This window comes from Rutilus rutilus (assembly GCF_951802725.1).
Source record: "Rutilus rutilus genome assembly, chromosome: 21".
Lineage (NCBI taxonomy): Eukaryota > Metazoa > Chordata > Actinopteri > Cypriniformes > Leuciscidae > Rutilus > Rutilus rutilus.
Window position 1 is genome coordinate 10,654,815 of NC_140226.1, and position 25,958 is coordinate 10,680,772.

General features: G+C 36.1%; 4 protein-coding genes across 6 annotated transcripts in view; 2 read left to right on the forward strand and 2 right to left on the reverse strand.

Moving 5' to 3' along the window:
• ctbp2a (C-terminal binding protein 2a) overlaps nucleotides 1-319 on the reverse strand; it is a 53,980-nt gene extending 53,661 nt beyond the window's left edge. For 2 of the 3 annotated variants that reach the window (XM_084394096.1, XM_084394095.1), the window contains exon 1: nucleotides 111-309. The gene's annotated coding sequence lies outside the window, so the exon portion shown is untranslated. Of the gene's footprint in view, nucleotides 1-110 lie in introns of all 3 variants that reach the window. The other variant, XM_084394097.1, reaches the window with a different exon arrangement.
• A 5,598-nt stretch (nucleotides 320-5,917) lies between these two features.
• On the reverse strand, nucleotides 5,918-8,983 carry tex36 (testis expressed 36). Its single transcript, XM_084394115.1, has 4 exons — nucleotides 8,843-8,983; nucleotides 8,529-8,675; nucleotides 6,760-6,840; nucleotides 5,918-6,679 (listed from the first exon to the last, which is right to left on the reverse strand). The coding sequence occupies exons 1-4, from the start codon at nucleotides 8,891-8,893 to the stop codon at nucleotides 6,356-6,358; spliced, it is 603 nt and encodes a 200-aa protein (XP_084250241.1). The 5' UTR covers nucleotides 8,894-8,983; the 3' UTR covers nucleotides 5,918-6,355.
• Nucleotides 8,984-9,475: 492 nt separating this feature from the next.
• edrf1 (erythroid differentiation regulatory factor 1) lies at nucleotides 9,476-22,067 on the forward strand. Its single transcript, XM_084394090.1, has 25 exons — nucleotides 9,476-9,920; nucleotides 10,159-10,367; nucleotides 11,030-11,096; nucleotides 12,178-12,303; nucleotides 12,514-12,638; nucleotides 12,724-12,874; nucleotides 12,961-13,053; nucleotides 13,354-13,475; nucleotides 14,062-14,173; nucleotides 14,272-14,419; nucleotides 14,672-14,783; nucleotides 14,883-14,994; nucleotides 15,068-15,343; nucleotides 15,512-15,583; nucleotides 16,140-16,287; nucleotides 16,381-16,572; nucleotides 16,847-17,047; nucleotides 17,289-17,510; nucleotides 17,598-17,824; nucleotides 18,840-18,998; nucleotides 19,093-19,242; nucleotides 19,338-19,491; nucleotides 19,577-19,692; nucleotides 20,681-20,859; nucleotides 21,318-22,067. The coding sequence occupies exons 1-25, from the start codon at nucleotides 9,819-9,821 to the stop codon at nucleotides 21,478-21,480; spliced, it is 3,738 nt and encodes a 1,245-aa protein (XP_084250216.1). The 5' UTR covers nucleotides 9,476-9,818; the 3' UTR covers nucleotides 21,481-22,067.
• Nucleotides 22,068-23,419: 1,352 nt separating this feature from the next.
• Nucleotides 23,420-25,958, forward strand: part of tonsl (tonsoku-like, DNA repair protein) — a 31,128-nt gene continuing 28,589 nt past the window's right edge. Inside the window, exons 1-5 of the mRNA XM_084394089.1 lie at nucleotides 23,420-23,573; nucleotides 24,203-24,298; nucleotides 24,494-24,636; nucleotides 24,737-24,920; nucleotides 25,066-25,195. Of these exons, the coding sequence (XP_084250215.1) occupies nucleotides 23,540-23,573; nucleotides 24,203-24,298; nucleotides 24,494-24,636; nucleotides 24,737-24,920; nucleotides 25,066-25,195 (587 nt within the window). The 5' untranslated portion in view covers nucleotides 23,420-23,539. The remainder of the gene's footprint in view (nucleotides 23,574-24,202; nucleotides 24,299-24,493; nucleotides 24,637-24,736; nucleotides 24,921-25,065; nucleotides 25,196-25,958) is intronic.

Consider the following 25,958-nt stretch of genomic DNA (forward strand, 5'->3'; position numbering starts at 1 on the left):
TGTGTGTGTGTGTGTGTGTGTGTGTGTGTATGAAGATATCGTGTTCATATATCCAATAAGAATCAATCCGCTGCTCAAATGCACGTAAGCGTTCATGATTAATGACTCACCTTTAAAATGCTACAAAACTTAATCCAGCGTGTCCCAAAACTGAATATCTGATAATGATGTTTGGCTTTAGGTGATTGAAATAACTTACAGATGTGGCTCAGTTTGGCTAAGAGCGACAGAAGGTGGTTTACTGGGTTTAAAAAAAAAAAAGAGGAGGTGATTCGGAGACTATGGTGCACTACGTTTCATCTTTTCCCCAGTTGCAAGGATTGAGATGTCTCTGTTTTCCTTTTCTTTTTTTCTCGATCTTTTTTGAAAGAGGCGGGGCATTGGAGTGAGCCGACCAATGGCGTGGCGGTTGGCGCGAGGGCCACGCCCACATCGAGTGCGTTTGCACTGGTCAGTTTGACCACAGAAGGCCTGCAGAGTCAGACCACTAGCATTGATTGCTATCTCGGTAGTCAAAATTCTCTCGTTTTGACCCTTGGTATTGATTTTCTGATTTTTGTTACTTGTATGACAGCAATGTTTGTCATGCTTTTCTGTCAAATAGGCCTATAACGTTGCTTGAATTTATTTTGAATTCAATTTGAAAAATTGGTTTGGTTCCTGTAAAATGACTTTAAATCAACCTTATTTAACAAAATAATGTGATAATATGTGAAAGTAGAGTATAATATTGTATTTTAATATGTATTTAAAGTACATCTGAGCAATATTTACAAAATTTACATGAATTCGTTCGTCTTCATTTGTTAGTCAGCAGTCAGCTGATTAGTGACTGAGAAATTTTGCATTTTGTTTCAACTTTTTTGTTTTACATTTTTAAAAATGTTAATGTGCATCTCATAACTGACAGTGATGTCATCAAGAGGTAAGTCAGTGGTTCTTCCCATCACTCAGTTGGAGGTAAGAATATGTCAAAATCAGAGTAGTTTATTTTACAAGACAGCGACCTTGACATCATTTTTAGTAGCCGATAAACACACACACTTTCACAAATTGACAATAAATTCTGACAATAAATCACATGTGTGTTTCTACATATACTCTAGTCTAGTGCACATGTAAATATTGTAATTCCAAAATATATAGGGCCAAAAAAATGCGGCATGAATGGGGGGAGGGATATATGCAAAGCTGGATAATAATGCATTGTTGCATTTATCCACAGACTCTCTCTATTCTCTAAAAACTCATCATGAATTTCCCCCAAATTCAGCACTTTTACATTCTGCCTCTCTGAGCTCAAAATGCTAATTCAGAATCATTTTACTCTTAAGGGACCCTTTACTTTACAGTACCTGCATGTGTACCTATTCATTTGCCCGTCAAGAACTATGACACTTTCACAAAAACGTAGCTAATTAATTCACAACAATTGCGCTCATGTCTGCTGGGAATGATGCGGGTTTGATATGGTTTGTTTTTTGCTCAACAGCCATTTAAATCAAGCAGCAGTTTCTTTGATTAATTAACGTAAATGGAGACTTTCCTTAAAGGAATAGTTAATCCAAAAATAACAATTATCCCATAATTTATATGACTTTCTTCTTTCAGCCGAACACAAGAAAATAAAAAATTCCGCCGGAACTAGACTCGAGTACGGCCGTTACCGGAAGCCATAGCTACATGATTATAGTTTATAAAATTATAAATATATATATTTTTTCTTTTCTTACAAAAACACTTTGCTTCGCTTCAGAAGGCCTTTAATTATACCATGGAGCCGAATGGATTACTTATGCACTTTTTTGGGCTTCAAAATCTCAGGCTCTATTCACTCCTAGTATAAAGCTTGGAAGAGCCAGGATATTTTTTTGATATAACTCAGATTGTGTTCGGCTGAAAGAAGAAAGTCATATACACCTAGGATGGCTTGAGGGTGATTCAATTACAGGATAATTAAAATAATCATTGTTGGGTGAACTAACCCTTTAAAGTGGATACATGAATGTAGTTTATTAAATGCATCAAAATAACTCAATGTGCTTTAACTTGTCTATAGAGATTCATACTTATAAATGCTCTTTTTTGGCATCTGTGGTCCAATGAAGGACCTTTAACATTCATGGAACCTTTCCAACACACAAAATGTCCTTTATAATAAAAAAATTAAAAAAGGATGTTTATTTCCAATCCAAGCATTTTGTCAGAACAACATAACTTATGTTGTAACACTTTAGTTTAGGGTCCAATTCTCACTTTTAACTAATAGCATGCATATTATTATGATATTGTCTGTTCATTAGTACTTATAAAACACATATTCTACATCCCTTAATCCTACTCCATACCTAAACTTAACAAATACCTTACTAACTATTAATTAGCAGCAATTAGGAGCTTATTGAGGCAAAAGTCATAGTTAATAGCTAGTTAATAGTGAGAATTGGACCCTAATCTAAAATGTTACACTTATTGCTTAAACTAAAATGATCAATGAACAAAAAATGTGAGAGATGACAGAAAAAACAAGTGCGCAACCATCTTTAAATTTCTATTTTTTGCTGTAGCTCTGTATATTTCTATGGCATCGCTCTCGAAGAATAATTAGCTGGTGAAGTTTGATTACTTATTGTAGAGTTATCATGGACATTGTAATGTTTTAAGCGGATGTCGTGACATGTGCCAGTACACCGGGAAGCTTTATTCATAAATCTGTAAGATCTTACCTTCATGCAGTGGAAATACAAACTGAAAAGGGGCGGAGCTACATAAGGCCTATAAACACAAAGCCCAAAACCCTCACAAGCCTAAAATGAAACCACATCATCACATGTGAAATGTGCTAAAACTTCATTTTTTCCATTTGTTTCAGTGGCACAATAACATTTTCCAGAGGCTGAGTCCACTGCTGTTTTCATTCCTCATTTCACTAGTGATGACTCAGTGATTGTAAAATGCGAGACGCACTTGAGTGAACCGGTGCAGCACAGAGTACTGACTTTTATCATAGAACACTGAGCTTTTCTGTGTGTTATAACATCCTCTCAGACTGATCTGTTCACAATGATGCACTGTACGCCTCTATGGATGTGAGCAATCTTTTAACAATGACTTATTCTAATGCAGCAGCCCTCTCCACCTCATTTGAATGAATATTTCATCACTAAGAAGGTTTATTCTGGTGTGTGCCGGGTCTCCTGCAGCCATTTCTCAAGGTTAGACAGAGTTATCACATGGCCGAGCTGAAAAACAAGGATGTGCGGCTGAGAGGCGACAGTGAGTGATATCTCACAATAACAGTGTCAAGGAAAAGATGCTGTCGACTAGGAGAAAACATAACCGGATTATGCCATATGAATAATAATGAATGGAAATCAAAAGTACGCTCTCAGAAAAAAAAATGCAACAAAAGCTGTCAGAGACGGTACCTTTTTAAAAGGTTCTAATACCGGTATGTACATTGTAAAAAAAAAAATAATAATCATTTTTTTAAGAGAAAAAATAAGTTTATATTTTTAACCAATCTCCTTCATTGTATTAACTCAAAAAAAAAAAAAAAAAATGCAATGAACTCAAAATTTTAAAGCAACCAACCAGATAACTTAAAGTCCCCCTGTGGTGAAAATCATGGTTTTCATATTGTTTATATGTCTATGTTGTGTTTTTAATATGCTTTAAGACAAATCATGTGTAAATTCACAAGTCAACACCATTGCTGAGTATTTTCTCCTTAAAACGGCAGTGAACCAAAGACAGTCTCAAAAACGCGGTTTGAAATCGTCAGTGTTTCTGACGTCACAAAATACAAATCACATCAACGTGTGATCGTCAACAAGCAGATCTCCGAGCTGGTGTGCGTGAGTGGGGGGCGGGGCTAATTTGCATATTCATAAAACCGCGAGTACTAAATGAGGCAAAGGTGTAGAGTTACATTCAAGCTATTTTAAGGCATGAAGACTTTTTTTTTTTAAGAAAAAAATCGCTTAAATATGTCATTTTGGTGATCAAAGATGAGTTTTAAGGGATAAAATATTGACTACAGGGGGACTTTAATTTTTGGTTCATTTAGGAACCAATATGTAGCCTACAGTTATGCACTATAGGTACAAAGGTGTAGCCTACATTTTGAAAGGGTACCACCCCAGTGATAGTCCGTTTTTTTCTGATAGTGTACAGAAGATCACACGCGTATATTGTAACGTAACAGCGGACTGAATTAATTTCTGCATTACATAGAAGCATTTGTTTACACTTGTCTGGGGAAAAAAGGCTAATTAGAGTGTTAAGATGCACTAATTATTTCATCAGAGAGAACGGTATGGGCCACGTTATTTGTCTTGACCTCTCGTGTAAAACATGCCAGACTGTTTCATTAATTCATTACCTGGCAAAATTAATTATAATGAGGCCAGTGAAATGAAGTGATTAGGTTGAAATGGCCTTAAGTTAAGGCTCTTATTCAGAAATGATTTATGCTGATTAATCTACTCTATTAACTCATAATGCATTCTAATGTACCTTGACATCTGACTATCCTATCATAAATCTTTGACGTTAAAACATTAGTTCCCATGGTAACCAAAAAGGTTTGTTTAAGTGGAAACGTAACCATATTGAAAACTTTAATGTTTCCTATTTTTAAACTCTACTCAGATGGTTATTGGTGTGTACGGACCTTTAAAGTGGCAGTACAATAAAAGATGAATCTCAATGAGATGCAGTTCTTTGATCTCGACCGGGTTATTCTGCATTCAATTCAGCAAATCCATCCGCTTGTGTCCAGCAATCTATTTTTCAATATGTCTTTCAACAGAGAATTGCAATGAGCTTTCAATAAATAGCAACACAGAGACAAATAATATCAAGATCAATGTTTAGCATTTGGAAAACCAAGGCTATCAGTTTGCCCAGAACCAGAGTAAGTCAGATAATATTAACAGAACAGACAATGTTAAGAGAATTCTCTGTGCCATCATCACCATGGCAACATGTCTTATCTTTCATGAATAGGTTATGAAAGAAATGTAATGTGTAAAACGTCATTACCATCAAAGAAATAAATACTTAATTACTAGATGTCATTTTCTTGGATTGCATTTCAGAATAGGGGTTCAAAACGAGAGCAATTCCCTCAATATCTCTCCCAGTGTTTCTGCTATCTGGACACATAGGAAATCTGGAAAGCCCAGAGGATTCTCCTCATTGCTCTTTTCCAGGTGCGCACATATAGCAACACAGCTGCCGTTTCAAATGCAAGATGGCAATCTTACGGCCTCTCTTTGAAGCTGAGATAATGTAACGCCGCTCGCTGTTTAATCTCTTTCAAAGGCAGGATACTAATCTTTAGCCCAAACGTCACTGAGTTTTTTACACTTACATCCCCACAAATCCCTCTGTTTCTCACTTTGAACCACATCAGGTGAGTAAGATGCCACGTTAAACGGCCGTTTAATTGCAAATATTCCCATGAGAAAGATAAATTACAAAGGAGATCTCTTTAGCATTTCTGTTATTTCTCTTAATAAGCGAAAAGAGACATCAGTAATCTCACATAATAGCTATTTTTTATTAAACATTCTTAATTCTTATAGGCTAAGACAAGGTTAAAGTCAGCATAAAATGGAAGTTGTGATAGTCTTTTCTTCCCTATTGTGACACATGAGTGAAACGGCTTCTCAAACAGAAAAATATGTAGGGCGGGGCTTGATTTTGTCCATGGGGATTTAATTGGAGGGTTGGATGGTTTGCTATTGGTGGATCTCATGTGAGTGACAGGTTGCCCCGCCCTCGTGCCAGTAAACACATCATCAGAGAAGAGAAGAGATAGCACTGAAAGAGGGAGGGGAGTTATTTTTATCAAAGATTACGACTTGAATTTATAATACTATAATAAATCCTGCAATATTGTTTCTGTTTTATAAGACTGGGTTGAAAATGTTTATTTTTTCTTATTATACGGTATGCTGCATTCAACACTGATACTCTTCTTTACAGAATGAAACGTCAACATTTTTAACACTGCAAATATAAAGTTGAGTGATGCCAGTTGAGTGGCACAGACAGACAAAAAAAGAGACTGACCTCAGCTGGTAAAATCAGAGAATGACACTTGCTAGGAAATTCTAAGTGGTGCTACTCACTGCAGAGACAAAGACGTCCAGCTCCACCCCTGTGGATCTAATGGGTGGAGGGAAAGAGTTATGGGTAGGTTTGTGGTGTGGTTGGACCTTCTAGCTCCACCCCTTACACCCAAATTACATCTAGAGAGGGGGAGCCACCCATGGCTCTGCAGTGAATTCCCCCAGAGCATCATGTTTAGTGTCATAAACAGTCAGATCTTCTCTGATTGTCTTATTTAGGGAGTAAAGGAGTGGTTGTTGGCTGCTAGTACACTTAGTGGAGTGTACTGGTTAGAGTCGACCCTTCCAAACCACATGAAACTCTCCCCGGCCTGAGCCGAGCTGTTCATCTGAGACCTCGCCGAGTGATCTCTGGGAAAGCGCCTTCTGATTGGCTCCTTTCTGCCCTCTGTTTCCTGTTTGGGCAGGAAGTCGGACCGATAAGCTGAGTTCTCCCACTGTGCTGCACTAACCGGACTCAAGGTGTCGTAATGATGGCACAGGCAGTAATGAGTGTTATGCTGCCGATGCTCTTCAGGACATTTCTTACGGCCTAAACCCTTCACACATAAACACAAATGAGTATAAAGACATGAAAGATAACGGATAGAAGCACTGTTTATAGTAATGATGAACTCACCCGATCATACACATGTATGGTGTTTTGCAGTGCTGTGCGGTTATCATGCGCTGACAATGGATATTCTCTACCCATTGTTTTCTGCAACAGAAAGACTGGATTGATCAGCATGATACAAATTGTAGTCGGTTACTGATTCCAAATTACATGACAAAAATAATCCATTACATTACACATTTAAGGTGACATAATCGGACTACTTTTTAGATTACCTTTGACCTAACTCATTTATCACATTCATTTGAGTATAGGATAATATACAATATTATAATTGACCAAACTTATTAACATAAAATCTAATGACTTGCTTCAAGTATATTAAAGGGTTAGTTCACCCAAAAATTAAAATTCTGTCAGTAATTACTCACCCTCATGTTGTTCCAACCGCGTAAGACCTTCGTTCATCTTCGGAACACAAATTAAGATATTTTTGATGAAATCTGAGCCATGTTTCACTCCTCCATAGGCTTCCAGTGTGACCGAAACTTGCTGGCCCAGAAAAGTTATTAAAGAGATCGTTAATATAGTCCAAGTGACTCCAGTGGCTCAATCTTAAGTATATCAAGCGACGAGAATACTTTTTGTGCGCAAAAACAAACAAAAATAACGACTTTATTCCACTATTCATTTCCTTCTCTCTGGATGTCTAGTTGGTTTGCGTAGTGTTTTTGCGCAGCGCGTCTGTGTTACACGTCACCACGTAGGCTCACTATTGGCCGACGCCGGTCATGTGTGTGTTGCGTGATGACGTGCAACACAGACGCGCAGCGCAAAAACACTACGAGGCCCAGAGAGAAGGAAATGAAAAGTGGAATAAAAGTCGTTATTTTTGTTTGTTTTTGCGCACAAAAAGTATTCTCGTCGCATGATAAACTTAATGTAGTGCCACTGTAGTTACTTGGACTATTTTAACGATGTTTTAATAACTATTCTGGGCCGGTGAGTTTCGGTCACACTGGAAGCCTATGGAGGAGTCAAAATTCTGTCAGATTTCATCAAAAATATCTTAATTTGTGTTCCGAAGATGAACGAAAGACTTACATGGTTGGAACAACATGAGGGTGAGTAATTACTGACAGAATTTTCATTTTTGGGTGAACTAACCCTTTAAGTCAAAGATGTTCAGCTGACAAAAAAGTTGGGGAATCCCTGAATTGTATGTAGGCCTAAATATGAAATTATGTGAATTTGTACATTTTGATGTGTTTGAAGGACAAGAGCCTTCCAAAGACAGTAATACATGGTTAAATGGCTCACTGAGTGATAATTCAAATAACAGGCTGTTTGGCAGGAAGAGCGGATTACATATGTTGCAATTTTGAGAAAACACTTGTTACGTAAAAGTGAAACTATTTGTGTAAATCCAGAGATCAAATGCTGTGGGTCTGAGTTTTAAGTGGCTGATCTGATTTGATTCCAAAAACCTGGAAGATAGGCTTTTTAAAAAAGAAAATTTAGAAGATAAAAAAGAACTGGACTAGTAGGAAGAATAAATAAATTATGAATCATTTACTGCCATTGTGAGAATACAATGTAATAATCATGTAATAAAATGACGAGTACTTTAAAATGTAATAAAATCTAATTAAAAGTACAACTACTTCATTTTTGGAATCTGATTAGCCTAATTTACATAATCCATTACAAGGCACTGAGTACAGTACAGTACAGTACAAATCCATTTCCTCCAGAATTTGCTATCTGCAAGTAAGTTTGTTGAAGGTCATTGTAGTGTAAAACATCACTCTATTTTAATAGCAATGACTAACCTTTTCAGGATTGATGAATAATTTGGGATATCGATCCTGTGTTTGAGTCAGGGGTTGAGGAACTCCATGTGTCAACATTGAACCTGTGCTCGTACTCAGATCACGTGACTGTTCACATCCAGTCTGAGACAAACCAGCGTGAACGAACTGGAAAACAGCAAAATCGACAGATGAATAACGAAAGAAAGAAAGAAAGAAAGAAAGAAAGAAAGAAAGAAAGAAAGAAAGAAAGAAAGAAAGAAATATGCGAGACCGATGTAAAAAATTTGCTCAAACGCATAGTAAAGAGGTAAGTTAAAGTGTGGGTATCCTACCCAGTTTCCACTCTGGTTCTTATTAAAATATCTCTTGCCTCCTTTATTCATTGTCACTGCATGAATTTAAAATAAACACTCAACTAAAAGTTATATATTCCCAAACGCCACCGACTGACGAACTCAGTAACTGTTAAGTGAACTCAGGTGAGAGCGCAGTGATTTTGAAACCATGGCAACAGAACACACACGCTATTCATGATCAAAATCACAATAAATATGCATGTTAACATGCAATATGTGGAAATATCGAGGATTAAAATAGCATTGTAATAAAATAAGTAACTTAAAAATAATATAGAAAATTGATTTATTGCCCAATACTTTCGATAACATCGTGGATTCAAATAATAATTTATTATAGGCTAATACATAACAAAAAATATGTAATTTTAATAATATGTAAGTTTACGTAAAATGTGTTGTTTATGTAATATATAAAAAGTAATACAAATAAACCGATATGTAGGATGAATATTTATTACATAAATAGCGTATATAATCTAAATATATAACATATTTATAATACCGTGTTTAAAGGCATATGTAGTGTTATAGTCAAAAACACTCTTGTAGAGCATTTCTACATCTTTCCACTCTTTTCTAGAAAGAGACTTCGCTGACGTCACGTCTACTTCCGGGTGAGAGGTACAGTAACTTTGGAGTGATCACTGAGAAGCTGCCAGGTGACAGACATAGATTTTCCCTTGAAAACATCATTTATTTAAAAAAAAATTGTGATCTGAGAGTTATCGATTACTCTGACGGACTTCTGTATGTATGTGTTATCGATATTTAAGCTAAAACAGCGAGAGACTTGATGAAAGAAGCAACATGGTCTGCTGTGTGGTGCTGTAGTGGATGTGATGAGTGCACTTAGTAAAGCAGATTTATGATCACTAACAGTCTATAAGGGAAAGAATCGGTGATTGTGTATTTTGGACGTTGATTTCGTGTAAACCGTCGTCCTGGATGGATGAGTGTGGTGAATATGAGCTCTCAGGATAAGAAGACAGACTCAGATCCCGGACATGAGGAGGATCACAGCAGCAGCACTGCCACTGAAGACAACAAACAGGTCCAGACTTACTGTAACATCATAATCTAACACTGTCATCACAGTAAGATGACAGTCTGCTGCATTTCACACTGTCCAGTTGCACTGATCACGTGTGTGTGTGTGTTTAAGTTGCATATTGTTTATTATGGAAATGTGGCTGGTTTGTAACATAATCAGTCCAGTCCTATTGAGGTGAATGGTGACTTGCAACCTTATAGTTGTGCTAACTTTGAAATCTTTGTCATTTGTTCTCTAGGAGGCGGTTATTTGTCTGGGCAACAATGAAGTGAAGAGTCGTGCAGTAGTGAAGTACTCGGCCGCTCCACCCCCCACCTCCTATGCATTACTGCAGGAGAAGACCGACCTCAAGCTGCCACCAGCAAACTGGCTGCGAGAGAACGCTCATCTGGGCCCTGCGGGGACCACCGTACTCGGGTCCAGCAGGAAAAGTAAACCCTTCTCCAGGTATGACTGCTACATGTTATTTGGTCACACTTCATATTAGGAGTCTTTAACTACTGTGCACTTACATAAATAAATAAAAATCAGTTTTTGGTGTGCAACAATGTACTTATTCAGTTCATGTTGTATTGCAAGACACTTGTGCTGCTATTGAAGTGAGATATGGGTAAGGTTTGGTAGGTTTAAGGGTTAAATAAGGGGTAAGGAAAGGGTCAGTAGTGTAATTATAGATTTCATTATGGAAATGAATTACAGATGCAATAATATGCAGGTATTGTACAATGTAAAAAACATACGATAAGTGCATTGTATCAAATTATTATTTTAAATCTTATAGACACTTAGCCCTGGTTTCACAGACAAGGCTTAAGATAGTCCCAGACTTTAAGCTGTTTTAACTGAAAGCAACTTGTACTGAGATAACTTAAAATATGTCTGTGCCATTGTTTTGTCTCAAGATTTACACCATGTTTATTTCTAAGGCCCGTTTATAAAAGCAACTTAAATGTCCCAATTAAGGCCTAATCCAGGCTCAATCTAAGCCCTGTCCGTGAAACCAGGGTTTAATATAAAATAGGACCTTATATTTAATGCGAGTTTGCATATTGAAATGTTAGTGAAGCTGATCTTTCCATGCCTTTTCGTGTTTTCTTTGTTTATTGTAGCTTTGGGATGGCGTATGACTTCATCGACTGTATAGGTGATGATGTTGATGTTGTGTCTGATTCAGAGGTGAGTCTGTATCATTGTGAATGCAAACTCTTTTCTTGTATAAAATTTATTTTATATGAAGCAATAAATTATTAAACTCACTTATTAAATGGCTTTCTAGAACACTTGATTCTGATTGGTCGATCATGGCATTTACATATTTTTGTATAATGATGTTAAGAATGTAACTGTACAGTTGACATGCAGACAAATATATATATATTTATATATATATATGAAGCGTTCAGATGCAAAAGCCTCTAAGTGCCATCTGAAATTTTCTTCTAGAAGGATCATTTTTATCAAGCTTGTATATTTAAGTTCAGTAATTTCACTTAAATGGCAATGAAAATTACCTATTAATTGTAATTTAAGTGAAATTACTGAACTTAAATATACAAGCTTGATAAAAATGATCCTTCTAGAAGAAAATTTCAGATGGCACTTAGAGGCTTTTGCATCTGAACTCTTCATATATATATATATATATATATATATATATATATATATATATATATATATACACACACACATATACATATACATATATACACATATACACATATACATATAGTGGTCATGAATTAAGAATTCATTCTCTCGTTTTTTACACTCACACAGAGTAATAATTTGTTCCCTGGATTTAATAATTTGTGGCCACGTTGTAAAAAAATTTTTAGGAACGAAATAATTAATACTTTGTTCAGCAAGGATGCATTAAATTGATCAATAGTGACAGCAAAGACATTTATAATGTTACAAAAGATTTTCTGTTCATCAAAGAATCCTGAATTTTTTAAATCGCGGTTTCCACAAAAACATTAAGCAGCACAGCTGTTGTCAACATTGATAATAATAATTTATTTTATATATAATCAGTTTATTGAGCATCAAATCATATTAGAATGATTTCTGAAGGATCATGTGACTCTGAAGACTGGAGTAATGATGCTGAAAATGCAGCTTTGATCACAGGAATAAATTACATTTTAAAATATATTAAAATAGAAAACAGTCATTTTAATTTGTAGAAATATTTCACTTTTTTTGCTTTTACTATATTTTTTATCAAATAAATGTATTTTTTTTTTTTTTTTTACAGAACATCAAGAAGTTGCTGAAGATCCCCTACAGTAAGTCTCATGTCAGTATGGCTGTGCACAGAGTGGGCAGCACTCTACTGCTAGATGAACTGGACATTCAGGAACTCTTTATGAGGTCATCACAGGTAACCGGAAATAGTCACCTTGTTTCTCTCTACCGTACTATTTTTTGGTTCAGGAGAAAATGCATCACCTGGTGGCAATTCCCCAAACCCTAAAGCTAAATACAGAATTATATAGTAGTAAAACATTGTTATCCTGTTCATGACAAGAGTGTTTATGCCATCCTAAGATGACTTCTATAAAATAAAACTAACATTGCAACCGCCCTCTAGACTGGTGACTGGACGTGGCTGAAGGAGTTTTACCAGCGTCTCATTGACCAAAAGTGGCAGAGAAAGAAAAAAAGTAAAGAGCACTGGAATGAGAAAGCCATCCTCTCAAAGTTTCTCTATTACAGGTGAGAACTGACTTCTACACGGTTATCATCTCACGAAAGCACTGATTTCCATGACTTACACCCACGGTACTCTCCTGTGTTTCAGTATTAACAGTGATGGGACTGCGGTGCCTGTGCCATCAGATACAGATCAGGCGGCAGAGGAGGGCTGTGGGACAGCGGCTGATGGACCGTCTTGGCCCGCCACCTTCAACAGTTCCACTACTGATTCAGAGGAGTCTGCGATACCCAAGGAGGTTCGGGCAGCCTTTCCTCCACGTCTCATGTCATGTGTTATCAGTGTGTTTTAGGCTGAATCGTCCTGTCAACTCGTGTCTTTCAGGAGCAGGTGGATACATATACTTTAGGTCATGTGTCTTCAGTTCCTAAAGAACAGAATCTACCCACGCTATTCAATGAAGGAGAAAACAGTCAGGTAATGGTATTTACCCAACATTCCCTAACATCCAAAGTCAAATCGTGGACCCACAAATTGTGCCTTTATGACAAAAAATCTACTCCTCCTATTTACATCACCCTTCACAGGTTCATTATTCCCATATTTACTTTTTTTTTGTAAACATTTAATTTCACTTTTACTAAATACATATACTTTTTAAAAATGATTTACTTTATATATATATTTTTTTTACTCAATTGATAAGTAAATCACAATTACATTGTACAGCACAATATATATCTATTTGTATTTTGAGCTGGCATTTTTCTCTCTCAGGGTTTGAGGAATGACTTTGTCCGGAACATTTTATGGACATTTGAGGACATCCACATGCTTGTGGGATCAAATATGCCCATATTTGGAGGTGGTCGCTACCCAGCAGTCAGTTTACGGCTCAGGTTAGTGTCCTAGATATGTTTTTTTTTGTGTCATCTCATATATTTTTAGGATATATTTATCTGGTTATGAATTATTTACAAATGAATTACATTTCAATGCTAAACCCTCCATATACACTACCGTTCACAAGTTTCTTTAATACTTTTATTCAACAAGAATGCAATAAATTGATTAAAAATGACAAAAAAATATGAAAACTTTCTATTCATCAATGAATCCTAGAAAAAAGGTATCATAGTTTACACAAATATATTAAGCAGCACAACTGTTTTCAGCATTGATGATAATAATAAATGTTTCTTGAGCAGCAAATCAGCATATTAGAATGATTTCTGAAGGATCATGTGACACTGAAGACTGGAGTAATGATGCTGAAAATTCAGCTTTGCATCACAGAGATAAATAACATTTTTATCTGTATTTATTACTATATTTTTTAACATATAATGCAGCCTTGGTGAGAATAAGAGACTTCTTTCAAAAAAATATTTTTTTAAATCTTACCGACCCCAGACTTTTGAACGGTTGTGTATACTATACACTATCCCTATGTTTAAATATCCTGATTTTGCTTTGTCTCAACAGGGACAACAACAAACCAATCAACGTTCTCACAGGAATTGATTACTGGCTGGATAATTTGATGTGTAATGTACCGGAGCTGGTCATGTGCTTTCACGTCAATGGCATTGTGCAGGTAAGATGATTTGGTGATTATTAAATCCATCTGTTAGTTTTGCACATATTGATTTACACTAATGTTCATTTTCCTAATGGTTCAACTCTCCTTTATAGAAATATGAAATGATAAAGACAGAGGACATCCCAGATTTGGAAAATTCAACGTTCTCAACGCGGGTTGTGAAAGACATTGCACAGAATATCCTGTCATTCCTGAAATCCAACTGTACCAAAGAAGGACACACGTACTGGCTCTTTAAGGGTGGGTGGCCTATGTTCTTGATTTTACACACACACACACACACACACACACACACACACACACACACACACACACACACACACACATATATGTGTATATATATATATATATACAGTATATATATATATATGTGTGTATGTGTGTGTGTGTGTGTGTGTGTGTGTATATGTATGTGTATATATATATATATATATGTGTATATATAGATGGTTAACAATAAATAAACAAATGCCTGTCTGTTTCTCCATCCAGCTAGCGGAAGTGACATCGTGAAGCTGTATGACCTCACTACTCTGTGTGAGGAGGCGGCAGAAGAGAAATGCCAGAATCCCTTCACGCTTCCTGTAGCGGTGCTTCTATACAAGTATGATTTACCTTCATATCTACTTTTCTCATATTCCTTTTCCATTGCCTAATTTTCCCAGTCAGTATCAGAGATGAATCTGGTGTTTTTTTACAACAGAGTGGCCAGCAACATGATGTTAAAGAAGAGCCAAAACAGGAAGAACTATGGGACCATCCGAACTCTGTTGCTCAACTGTGCTAAACTGCTGGATGAGGAGAGACATCCACAGGTATGAAGCTTCATTATATTTCCTGTGTCGATGTGCATGATGTCTGACCGTTTCCTTCTGTTTGCTGGTGTAGATCATCGCGTCTGCTCACTACATGCTGGCGGAGCTGTTCCAGCTGGACGATGTGAGTGAAGACGAGGGGAACGGGGAGTCACTGAGGGGCGGGGGATCTGAAGACAGCTACAGTGATGAAGAGGAGGAGGATGATGATGATGATGATGATGAAGACGAGAGCTGCTCCTACAGGACCTCCTCTGAGCCACAGGACGACTCTAAAGCTGTGGCCGTCATCAAGTCTGTCTGGGAGCTGTCAGTTCCAGAGAAATACAAGAGCACACATCAGATCAGAGTAGGAGATCTTTTTGTGGTTAGATATTATGGAATATAAGCTGTCTGAAGATTAGAAGTTAAAACAGTTCGTTTAGGGTCATTTTACACCTTGCACAAATTTGCTTAATGAATTTACATTAGCATTATGTTAACAATGTTCTGACTCCACACTCCTCTTCCCTTCCAGCCCAACTGTGCATTTCCTGTGTCACAAGACAAGGAGGAGAAGTGCCGACTGGTTCTCAGCTACATTCTGAAAGTGAGAACACTAGATTATTATTTGTTTTCATTTTCTTTTTTCAGTTCCATGGACAGAGAATGGAACTTTGTTCACTACCATTGTGAAGTACTTCCTTTATGGATGTCTATGACTATCTATCTATCTATCTGTCTGTCTGTCTGCTTTGCTGTTTACTATTGTATGTATCTGTCTGTCTGTCTGTGTTTGTTATGCTATCTCTGTCTACCATTCAATCTATCATTCTGTCCTTCATTTGATCTATTTATTTGTCGTCTATCAATCTGTCTATCTATTGTTCTGTTGATCATTCTGTCGATTGTTCTGTTTTTCTGTTTGTCCGTCCGTCCATCTATCTATCTTTCTATCTGCTTTGCTGTCTACCATTGTTTGTATGTATGTATGTATGTGTCTGTCTGTCGTGCTATCTAACTGTCTACCATTCTTTCTATCCTTCTGTCCATCATTTGATCCATGTATTTGTCTGTCTGTCTATCGTTCTATTTATTGTTCTGTCTTTCTGTCTCTGTCTGTCTTGCTGTCTGTCAAAGTAAATCTTTACATTTTCTGTGTGTAGGGTTTAAAAGCAGTGGACAACAGCATAAAGAAAGAGAGTGACCTTCCTGCGGCCGACCCCAGCACACCCATCCCTCTAAAATACGAGGAGAGAAGTCAGAATGGAGCTGGAGACGTGGAAAAAGAGATTGCTCTACTGCTGGACAGAGGTCAGTAATCCCATCCCTTCATCAACTCAGAAACTCAATTATTTCCCACTATTTGATCACTTAACAGAATTACTCGTCATCTTGGTTACGCAGTCGGCCCGTGTAACAAGGAACTGAAGATGCCGACGCGCTCCGGGATGTTACCGGGCACATGGCAGCATCGAATAAAACAGCAGCTGTTCCTGAAAGCGTCTAGAGCGTACTACGTCCTGTCAGATGCTGCAAGCAACCTGCTGAAGCATGGCCGGGCACTGCGCTACATCAAACTGGCTCTGCAGTGCCACGGTAAGAACATGCGGCTTTCAGTACTGTCAGAAACTTGCATCACAGGAATAAATTACATTTTGAAATATATTCAAGTAGAAAACTTTTATTTTAAATATTTGTATTTTAAATTTTGCTGCGATCCCAAACTTTTGAATGGTAGTGTATAGGCTATGCATGTGCATATGTTCTCTTTAAACCTTTAAATTAAAAAATATATATTTTAAAGAGTGTAATTAAGCAGCTTATCTAGAGCCGTTCAAAGCTGATCTATATACACTTTCTCTCTCTGTAGACGCGTACTGCTCCATCAGTGGTTGTCTCCACCCCCAGGTGCTTCTGTTCCACTGTCAGTGTCTGTCTCTCTGTGGAGATGTTCAGCTCATGTTGGCCCAGAATGCCTCAAACAGAGCCGCGTATCTGGAGGAGTACAGCTACCAGACTAAAGAAGACCAGGAGATCCTCCACTGCCTGCACCGCGAGAGCTCCTGTCAAGGTCTGAACGCTAGATCACACACTCTCTGCACTGAAAAGATCATAATATGCTGTGAATTATAATTACAGCTGCTGTTATTAATGGAATCGTTATTAATGTGAAGCGGGATTTTGGAACAATGAGATTTCATTGTGCCCAGGGGGTGGATGGGATACTGAAACTCCTGGAAGAGACGGTGTTATTGTCTGTAATATTTGAATATTGACATTAACTGACCTGAAATTTCTCTTTCCTCTCTCAGCCTTTAGCATGGCCACTGATCTGGCCCCAGACCCAGAGTACCAGCTGATCGTCAGCAGCAAGTGTTATGAGGCCGCCCATGACCTTTTGACCTCAGGAGTTCTGAAGGATCTGGGACAGGAGCAGCTGGGTCAGGTTCTGAAACGGCTTGGTAACATCCGCAACGAGATAGGCGTCTTCTACATGAACCAGGCTGCGGCCATGCAGGCAGAGAAAGAAGGAGGTGAATGCTTCTTTGTTTGCTATTAGATTTAAATAACAAACTTTTGACCGAGAGTTGTGTGTGAAGTAGAGCTTTTTCTTCCTCCAGTGCGCAGGAGTGTGAGCGTGGCCGAGCAGGAGCTGTGGAAGAAGAGTTTTTCATGTTTTGAGAAGGGCATGCAGGATTTTAATATGATTTCAGACTCCATAAACACAGCCCTGCTGCTGTGTAACATCGGCCGACTCATGCGTATCTGCGCTCAGGCTCACTGCGTCGTGACATCAGAGCAAAGACGCGGGGAGTTCTCACCTGAAGAGGCTCTCTACTACAACAAGGTTAGACACACATACAGCCTAGAACAATTCACATGATGGCTTAAAGAAAAAAGAAAAAAGCATGAGACGGCTTGAGTGTGTGAGTGTGTGAGTGTGTGAGTGTGTGAGTGTGTGTGTGTGTGTGTGTATATATATGTATATGTATTTATATATGTATATATATATATATATATATATATATATATATATATATATATATATATATATATAGATGTGTGTGTGTGTGTGTGTGTGTGTGTATATATATGTATGTATGTATGTATATATGTATGTATATAGATGTGTGTGTGTGTGTGTGTGTGTGTGTATATATATATATATATATACACACACACACACATCTATATACATATATATATATATATATATATATATACACACAAAAATATATATATATACACACACACACACACATACATTTATATAATATTATAATAATATAAATACTATTAAAAATGTATCATCTTAATATAATATAATATTTTTTGCTTATTTACATAAAACTTTCATCTACTTTATAAAAAGTGGATATAAGTGTCTTATATTATATTAAGATCGTTCATTTTTTTTATTATTAATAATAATAAAAACTTCTTGTTTGTATATCCCTTGAATAAATGTATTGTTAAGATTATTATATTAAGATTTTTAATAAAATATTATAAAAGTAAGACTAATAATACATATTAATCGTAATACAATAATCGTAATATAAGACACTTATCTACTTTCATCCACCTACAAATGAAATTTTTTTATAATTTATCTTATAGATGGATAAAAAGTGAGTGTCTTATATTAAGATTGTTAATAATAATAATTTCTCATTTGTACATCACTTGGATAAAAATGTCTTATATTAAGAATAATAATCAAAATAATTTATAATTTCAAGTACCTTTAAATAATAAAAATGTCTGCTAAATGAATTAATGTAAATGTAATAAATCATCCATTATTAGACAAAGAACATTTTTAAAAAGGAATCTCTCTCTCTCTCTGTGTCCCTCAATAGGCGATAGATTATTACCAGAGGGCGCTGAAGTCTCTGGGCTGCAGGGAGAGTCACTCAGCCGTCTGGGACTCTGTGAACTGGGAACTCTCTACTACGTATTTCACGCTGGCCACACTCCTCCAGGACTACGCTCCGCTATCCCGTAAAGCACAGGAACAGGTACAACACACACACATTATTTAGTCTGTACACACTGCTGTGAAGAAATAATGAAATCCACTTGACATGAGCATGAACGCATTACGCGTTTCAGATCGAGAGGGAAGTCACAGAGACCATGATGAAGTCTCTGAGGTACTGCGACCTGCACACGGAGTCCGCTCGCCAGCCGCTCTACCAGTACAGAGCTGCCACCATCCACCATAGACTGGCTTCAATGTACCACAGCTGTTACCGCAACCAGGTACAACATCATCATCATCATCAATCACGGGTCTTCAGCACACAATACATGTTCCCACATGGACCGTTCCTCCCATTTCTCTCTCTGTCTCTCAGGTTGGAGACGAAAGCGTTCGTAAACAGCACAAAGCTCTGGCAGAGCAGCATTACAGTAAGGCTGTGCGGCTCTTTGTAAGTCTGAGTGACGCTCCGTGTGAGCTTCTACGCACACTTCTGGAGAGAGTGGCCTTCGCAGAGTTCACCATGGCGGGTAAGAAGCGTACACTGCAGGAAATATCAGCCGTAAGAGGTCGAACCTCAGACTGGATGTGCTCTTGTGTGTTTGTGTGTTCCAGGTCAGAACAGCAGCGCCGTGAAGCTGAAAACTTTGACGGGAGCTCTGGAGATCATGAGTGAAACACGTCACGCATTCAAACTCATTCATAAAGAGCTGCTGGAGCAACAGGAAAAGGTATATACACAAACATACACACAAATTATTGGTAGTATTATTACTCATTTGGAAATACATGGATAAAAGTTTCTGATATTAAGATGGTTAATTACTATTATGGTTTAGTTTATGCGTAATAAAATCTACAGTACCGGTCAAAAGTTTATTACTATTTTTAATGTTTTTGAAAGAAGTTTCTTCTGCTCATCAAGCCTGCATTTATTTGATCAAAAAAACAGAAAAAAAAAAAAAACAGTAATATTGTGAAATATTATTACAACTTAAAATAATAGTTTTCTATTTGAATATACTTTAAAAAAAATGTTTTATTCCTGTGATGCAAAGCTGTGATCATTACTCCAGTCTTCAGTGTCACATGTGACATCCAGTCTATCACATGATAGAATCTTTCTTTCTAAAGCTACTTTTTCTAATGTCTAATCAATGCTTTTATCGTCTAACACAATAATGAGTTTTGGGGAGTAATTTCTTAGCCAAAATTGATGTGTGATTAATTTGCAATTAATTCGATTAATTAATCAACACATCATGTAATTTACACATTTAATTTCTTGACAGCCCTATTAATAGGGATATATATATGTATGTGTGTGTGTGTGTGTGTATATATATATATATATATATATATATGTGTATGTATATGTATGTGTATGTATATGTATGTACAGTATATGTATGTTTATTAATAATAATTTCTTTGTAAGTTCATTAGATAAGTGTTTAATATTAAGATTATTACTTGAAGATTGTTAATATTTATTATCATTACTATAATAACAATAATATCTAGTCCCTTAGATGAAAGTATTATTATTATTAATTAATGATTATTATATTTACTATTATTTGTAATTCCCTTTGGATAAAGGTGTATTTTATTAACATTATTATTATTTAAAGATTTTCATTTGTATTATAATTATAATTTTTATTATAAATAATAATAATTGTTCTCTTTGCGCTCTTGTGTGACGTATGTTGACAGGTATTGACGGCAGAGGACTCTGACAAACCTGAAGAACTCCATGAGGCTTCAGACAGCTCTTCCTCCTCTGAGCTGAACACAGAAGAGGTGGTGAAGTTAATTGGCGTCTTCGAGCCCAGTTTCTCCTTCCTGTTGCTTCAACTGATTAAACTCAGCACTGCAAGCAAACGTAAACTCAGGTGAGGGATACAAAAAGATACATACTCAAGTACCATATTCCATCTCAATTTATGCTACAGATCAGTGTTGTTTTATTATCATTACTATCTTAGTGTCTGTTAATATTTTGAATTAGTTTTTAATATTACTTATTTAGTCATTTTTTTGTTTAGTCGGTTTTATGCGGTTTTTTTATGTCTGTTTAATTTATAAAAAAAAATTATTTCAATTTTAGTCATTTCAGTACTTTAACTTTAAATGAAAATAAGAACTTTTTCCTTTGGAACTAACTGAAATAAAAGTTTTACATTTTTTAATATTTAATTTCTGATCATTTAATTTATTCCTTTTTTTTTTTTTTTTTTTACAATTCTTTATATATTTTTTAGTCAATGATAAAATCACTGCAACAGATCATACAGAAATAAATAGAAATAATAAATTATTGTGTGTGATGGTTTTGTGTTTTCATATGCAGTGGTAAAGAAGAGGAGCAGGTGAAGATCTACAAGAACGTATATTCTTGCCTTCTACGGGCTGAAAAGTCCGTCCCGCTCACCCAGCGGGTTTCCCTTTTCTTGGAGCTGCTGGATCAGCTAAACCCTCCCACAGGAAGTGATGAAGCAAGATCATCATCTTGAGAATCAAATCCAACTGGTTTGAGCAAGGACTCTTTAGCTTCCTGGCCTCATTAATGCCAAGCATGCGGCAGTTTGGAGTTAAAACAATCAGGCTTTTACACAATGTTATAAAAAAAGGTTTCAGCTAGTTTTGGAAAGTGACCTGGTATAAAAATGTGAACTATAACCCTCACCAGCAGTGCCTTTCTTATGCTCCAATTGTGCTGGACTTCCTACAAGAGTTGACAGACTCTAACTAGATGATTTCTTTTTTCCTTTAATGAAATCATGAGAATAAACAAACTGTACAGTTGTTTGTAGAGCTGATATTTATTGCTAATGGGTGATATGTACAAAATGTGAACGTGGTTTTGTTTTACACACTTTTTATTGGAAAGTACACTCACAGGCTTTTCTGTTTCTGGTGCATAAATAAGCTCGTGATTTTTATTTAAATTTTAAAAGAATGCAGGTTTTCAAATTAAACAAAAGTGCAATAATTTAGCAAATGTCAATGCAACAGGTGATTATCCAGATACAGTATTGTGAACATTTGGGATGGCTTGGCTTTTAAAAGTCTTCAATAAATTTCAAATCTGTTCAAAGTCAGTGTCGTGTTTTTTCATAACTGAAACAACTGTTTACAAAGTGATGTCCTAGGAAAATTGTCTGCTTCTTTAATATTTTATTGGGGACGCATGTCTGCACTGCAGCAGGTCTTGGAAGGATCTACAAAGTAGCTGGCACTTTGAAAATGGACCAATATCTGCTGAACACAATCTAACCAAATAGTGGAGATCAAATGTGTATTTTCCAGCTTTATAACGATCTCAAACACAGCGCATGAACAAAGTTGCATGCAATGAAAGTGTCCATGCTCAGCATTTTGAAGTCTTCAAGTGGCCTCCTCAGTCTCCTGGCCTTAAAGCCATTGAAAACCTTTAGAAAAGCACGTCTTTCAATGAAGCTTAACTTTGGGAAGAACTTAAGGAGGATTGAAAAAAAAAAAGTTAAGCATGACATATGCGCAAAGTTTGGTGAGCCAATACCCATGAGAATGGCTGCTGAAATCAAAACAAGGGAGAACCAACAAAATATTAATAACTTTTAACTTCCCCCCCCCGTGAGCTTTTTGTTTTTCTATGCCTTTTTTGCATAATTCAGTAAAACCCATATTTAATTATATGCTGGAGTTAGCCTTTCTTGTCAAATAATTTTGTCATTTTAATACCTTAACCAAGTTTAGTGTATTCTTCTTCCCAATAACATACTCCTCATATTTTGATTATTTAATGGAGCCTTTTAGTGTCATTAAACGCCAATATTGTGCAAATATTCCCTTCGGACATCACTTTTGAACACTACTGTACTTGTAACTAGTATAATTTTGCAAGCCCAGTGTAATTTTATTTGTAATTTAAATACGTTTAATATAAATATTAAAGGTATGTTATGTATATATGTTCCCCCAAATTTAACCCCAAAACTATAAGCTTAAAAACATGATTTTATAATCATAAAAACACTTCTAAGAAGAAGGAAAATGAAATACATGAGTATCGACACTTTAGTCCCATTAATTGATAATAGTAACACCTGTTCCTCTCAAATAAACTTGGTTTTAGTATTTTATGATATTCAGTAAATATTGTTGAGACTACTGGTAATCAGAATAAAAGGAAAGAACAGATTTCTTACCTTATACGTGTAATTCATCGGCCTATTTGGCTTTTTAATAAACATTTAACTAAAAAAAAACTGAATGACAATGTCCTTATCAAGATGGCCACTCGGTTTGGACATTTTCAGAAAGAGAATTGTGGGAGACTCCTGACGTCACCTGCAGTAGCCAATCAGCTTCTCTCAATGTTTCCGTACCGTGAGCTTTGGCGCGCCGCTTTGAAAGAATCAACACATAAATGAAAATAGACGATCATAAGTATTGATCAGCTTTAAATCCGATATAAAGCAATCAGTGAGGACGTGATTTATAGTATTACAGCTGTTCGCGCGCGGGTAGTGTTGGTTATTCATTAGATGCGCGTAACTTTGTAGTAATCCGCTGTAGAGGTCCTGGTAAATGGACAGGATGACGTCTACAAAAGAAATCAAGAGTAAGTTATTACCTATAAAATCATCAATAATATTATTTCTGTCCATTGTTTTAAGATCTGTGATTTATTGTCATATGTAAGTCAATTCTAATGAAAAAAATTATTTTAATGTAAACCACACCATCCACGTATTTATTAGTTTGCTATTTTTGTTTGTTTACATTATGTAACGTTACATGTCAGTTAGAAATGTGTAACGTTATGTATATATACAATTTATACATATATTTCTTTAATGTAATGACTTGTATTTTATGTACTAGAGTTTAATTATATATATATATATATATATATATATATATATGTATATATATGTATGTATGTGTGTGTGAGCGTGCATGTAAGTTATATACACTTACTATAATATATAGTTATTTATTTATTATGTATTTGTTTATTTTAATAATTATGGTTTAGTATAATGTTAGTTTAATATATGATATATAATACAAGATGCATATATATATATATATATATATATATATATATATATAATATTAGTTATTTATTTAAACTTATGATTTAAACTTAAATTATGATGTAGTATAGACTGTTTTTACACATACACACATGCATATAATACAGAATGCATATAATAAATTATCATTATTAATTTCATGTGTTTGCAGTACTACAGAAGGCCAAGAGTAAAGCCCAGAGCAGCAATAACCTGAAAGAGGAAGCCAGTCTGTGCAATCAGCTGGGGGAAGTTTACGCTAAAACAGGTAAAACAGACAATGAAGCCCTTAAGAGACTTTAGAATAAAAGTGGACTAGTCTGGGCTCAGAGCTGTAGGTTCAAACCCTAGAAGGTTTGCTCTCTGAGCTGTCATCATTATGATTATGAGGACCATTATTGTGACAGATGCTCGTTGTTTGAATGTATTATGTGATAATCAGTCCGGCACGTGTTTCGTCTAGGTGACTATCGAGCTGCTATTGAGGAGCATCGGCAGGAATTGGCGCTCTCTGAGATTTTGCACGATGTGATTGGATCTGCTGTAGCCAATAGGAAGATTGGAGAGTGCTATGCAGAACTGGGGAACATTGAAGCTGCTCTGAAGGTTTGCAAATACACACTAGCTAGAAGGGTAGTCAGTGCATGGAGTGCAGTCATTCACACATCACTCTCTCTCTCTCTCTCTCTCTCTCTCTCTCTCTCAGCACCAGAGGCTTCATCTGAATCTGGCTCGATCTGTGCATGATGCAGCAGAGGAGCAGAGGGCACTGGCCACTATTGGAAGAACATACCTCTTCCTCTTTGACTCGGACCATTCACGGGACAGCTTGAAGCATGCTGAAGATGCGTTCATGAAGAGTTTGGCCATTGTAGATGAGCGCCTAGAAGGTTAAAAAATTATTTTAGATATTCAAAATGACATGGTTAACCTGCTCAGAATGACATACTACTAGAAATGTGATAATCTGCAATGTTTCCTAAAAACAAAAACATTGTATACTGTATAACCAGTTGTTTGTCCCTGTTTCTGCAGGTACAGTGTCGCCGCGAGAGCTCAGTGAGATGAAGGCCCGTCTCCTGCTGAATCTGGGCTGTGTGTATGATGGCATGAAGGAACCGCAACGCTGCAGCGACCTCATACGACAGAGCATCTACATCGCAGAGTAAGAAAACGTTTGTCTATAAACAAACAAAAATGGGGAAAAGGTTTGGAATAATTAAGGTTCATATTTTTTTTAATGTTTTTGAAAGATCTCTAAGGCTGCATTTATTTTAAAATACAGTAAAAAAAACAAAACAAGTAGGATTGTGAATTATTACAATTTAAAATAACTGTTTTCTAATTAAATATATTTATTCCTGTGATGCAAAGCTGAGTTTTCAGCATCATTACTCCAGTCTTCAGTGTCACATAATCCTTCAGAAATCATTCTAATATGATAATTTGCTGCTCAAGAAACATTTATTATTATTATTATCAATGCTTTGTGGAATTTGTATGGAGACCGTGATACACCAAATGCTTTTATTCAGCAAGAACACTAAATTCATCAAAAGTGAAAGTAAAGACATTTATAATGTTACAAAAAATTTCTATTTCAAATAAATGCTGTTCTTTTTTATTTCAGAACCTTTACCAATTCTCTCTTTTTACTAAGCAACAACAGATTTAGTTTAAAAAAAAATTTTGTGTGGAATTTTTTGCTACAATTTAACCGGTTTCTTCCCATGAAAAAGCCATGGTAGCTGGCATGGCGTTAAAATATAAACCAACAAACAAAGTAACAAGTTTGTACGATGAAATGTTGTGTTTGTCAAATCACTGAATCTCAAAATAATTTAAATTTAGCGTTTATATAATTAAATAATAATAATAGTTATTTTAAAGTCCCCCTGTGGTGAAAATCAAACTTTTAATGTTGTTTA

What these genes read in the sequence shown, in the direction of transcription:
- edrf1 (XM_084394090.1), top strand. Translation starts at nt 9,819, where the DNA reads ATGAGTGTGGTGAATATGAGCTCTCAGGATAAGAAGACAGACTCAGAT. An exon ending in ATGAGGAGAGACATCCACAG is followed by an intron (nt 14,995 to 15,067) that starts GTATGAAGCTTC and finishes TTGCTGGTGTAG; the next exon opens with ATCATCGCGTCTGCTCACTA. An exon ending in TGCTCTACTGCTGGACAGAG is followed by an intron (nt 16,288 to 16,380) that starts GTCAGTAATCCC and finishes TTGGTTACGCAG; the next exon opens with TCGGCCCGTGTAACAAGGAA.
- tex36 (XM_084394115.1), bottom strand. Translation starts at nt 8,893, where the DNA reads ATGAATAAAGGAGGCAAGAGATATTTTAATAAGAACCAGAGTGGAAAC. An exon ending in AGAACCAGAGTGGAAACTGG is followed by an intron (nt 8,676 to 8,842) that starts GTAGGATACCCA and finishes GCTGTTTTCCAG; the next exon opens with TTCGTTCACGCTGGTTTGTC. An exon ending in TATTCATCAATCCTGAAAAG is followed by an intron (nt 6,841 to 8,528) that starts GTTAGTCATTGC and finishes TTTCTGTTGCAG; the next exon opens with AAAACAATGGGTAGAGAATA.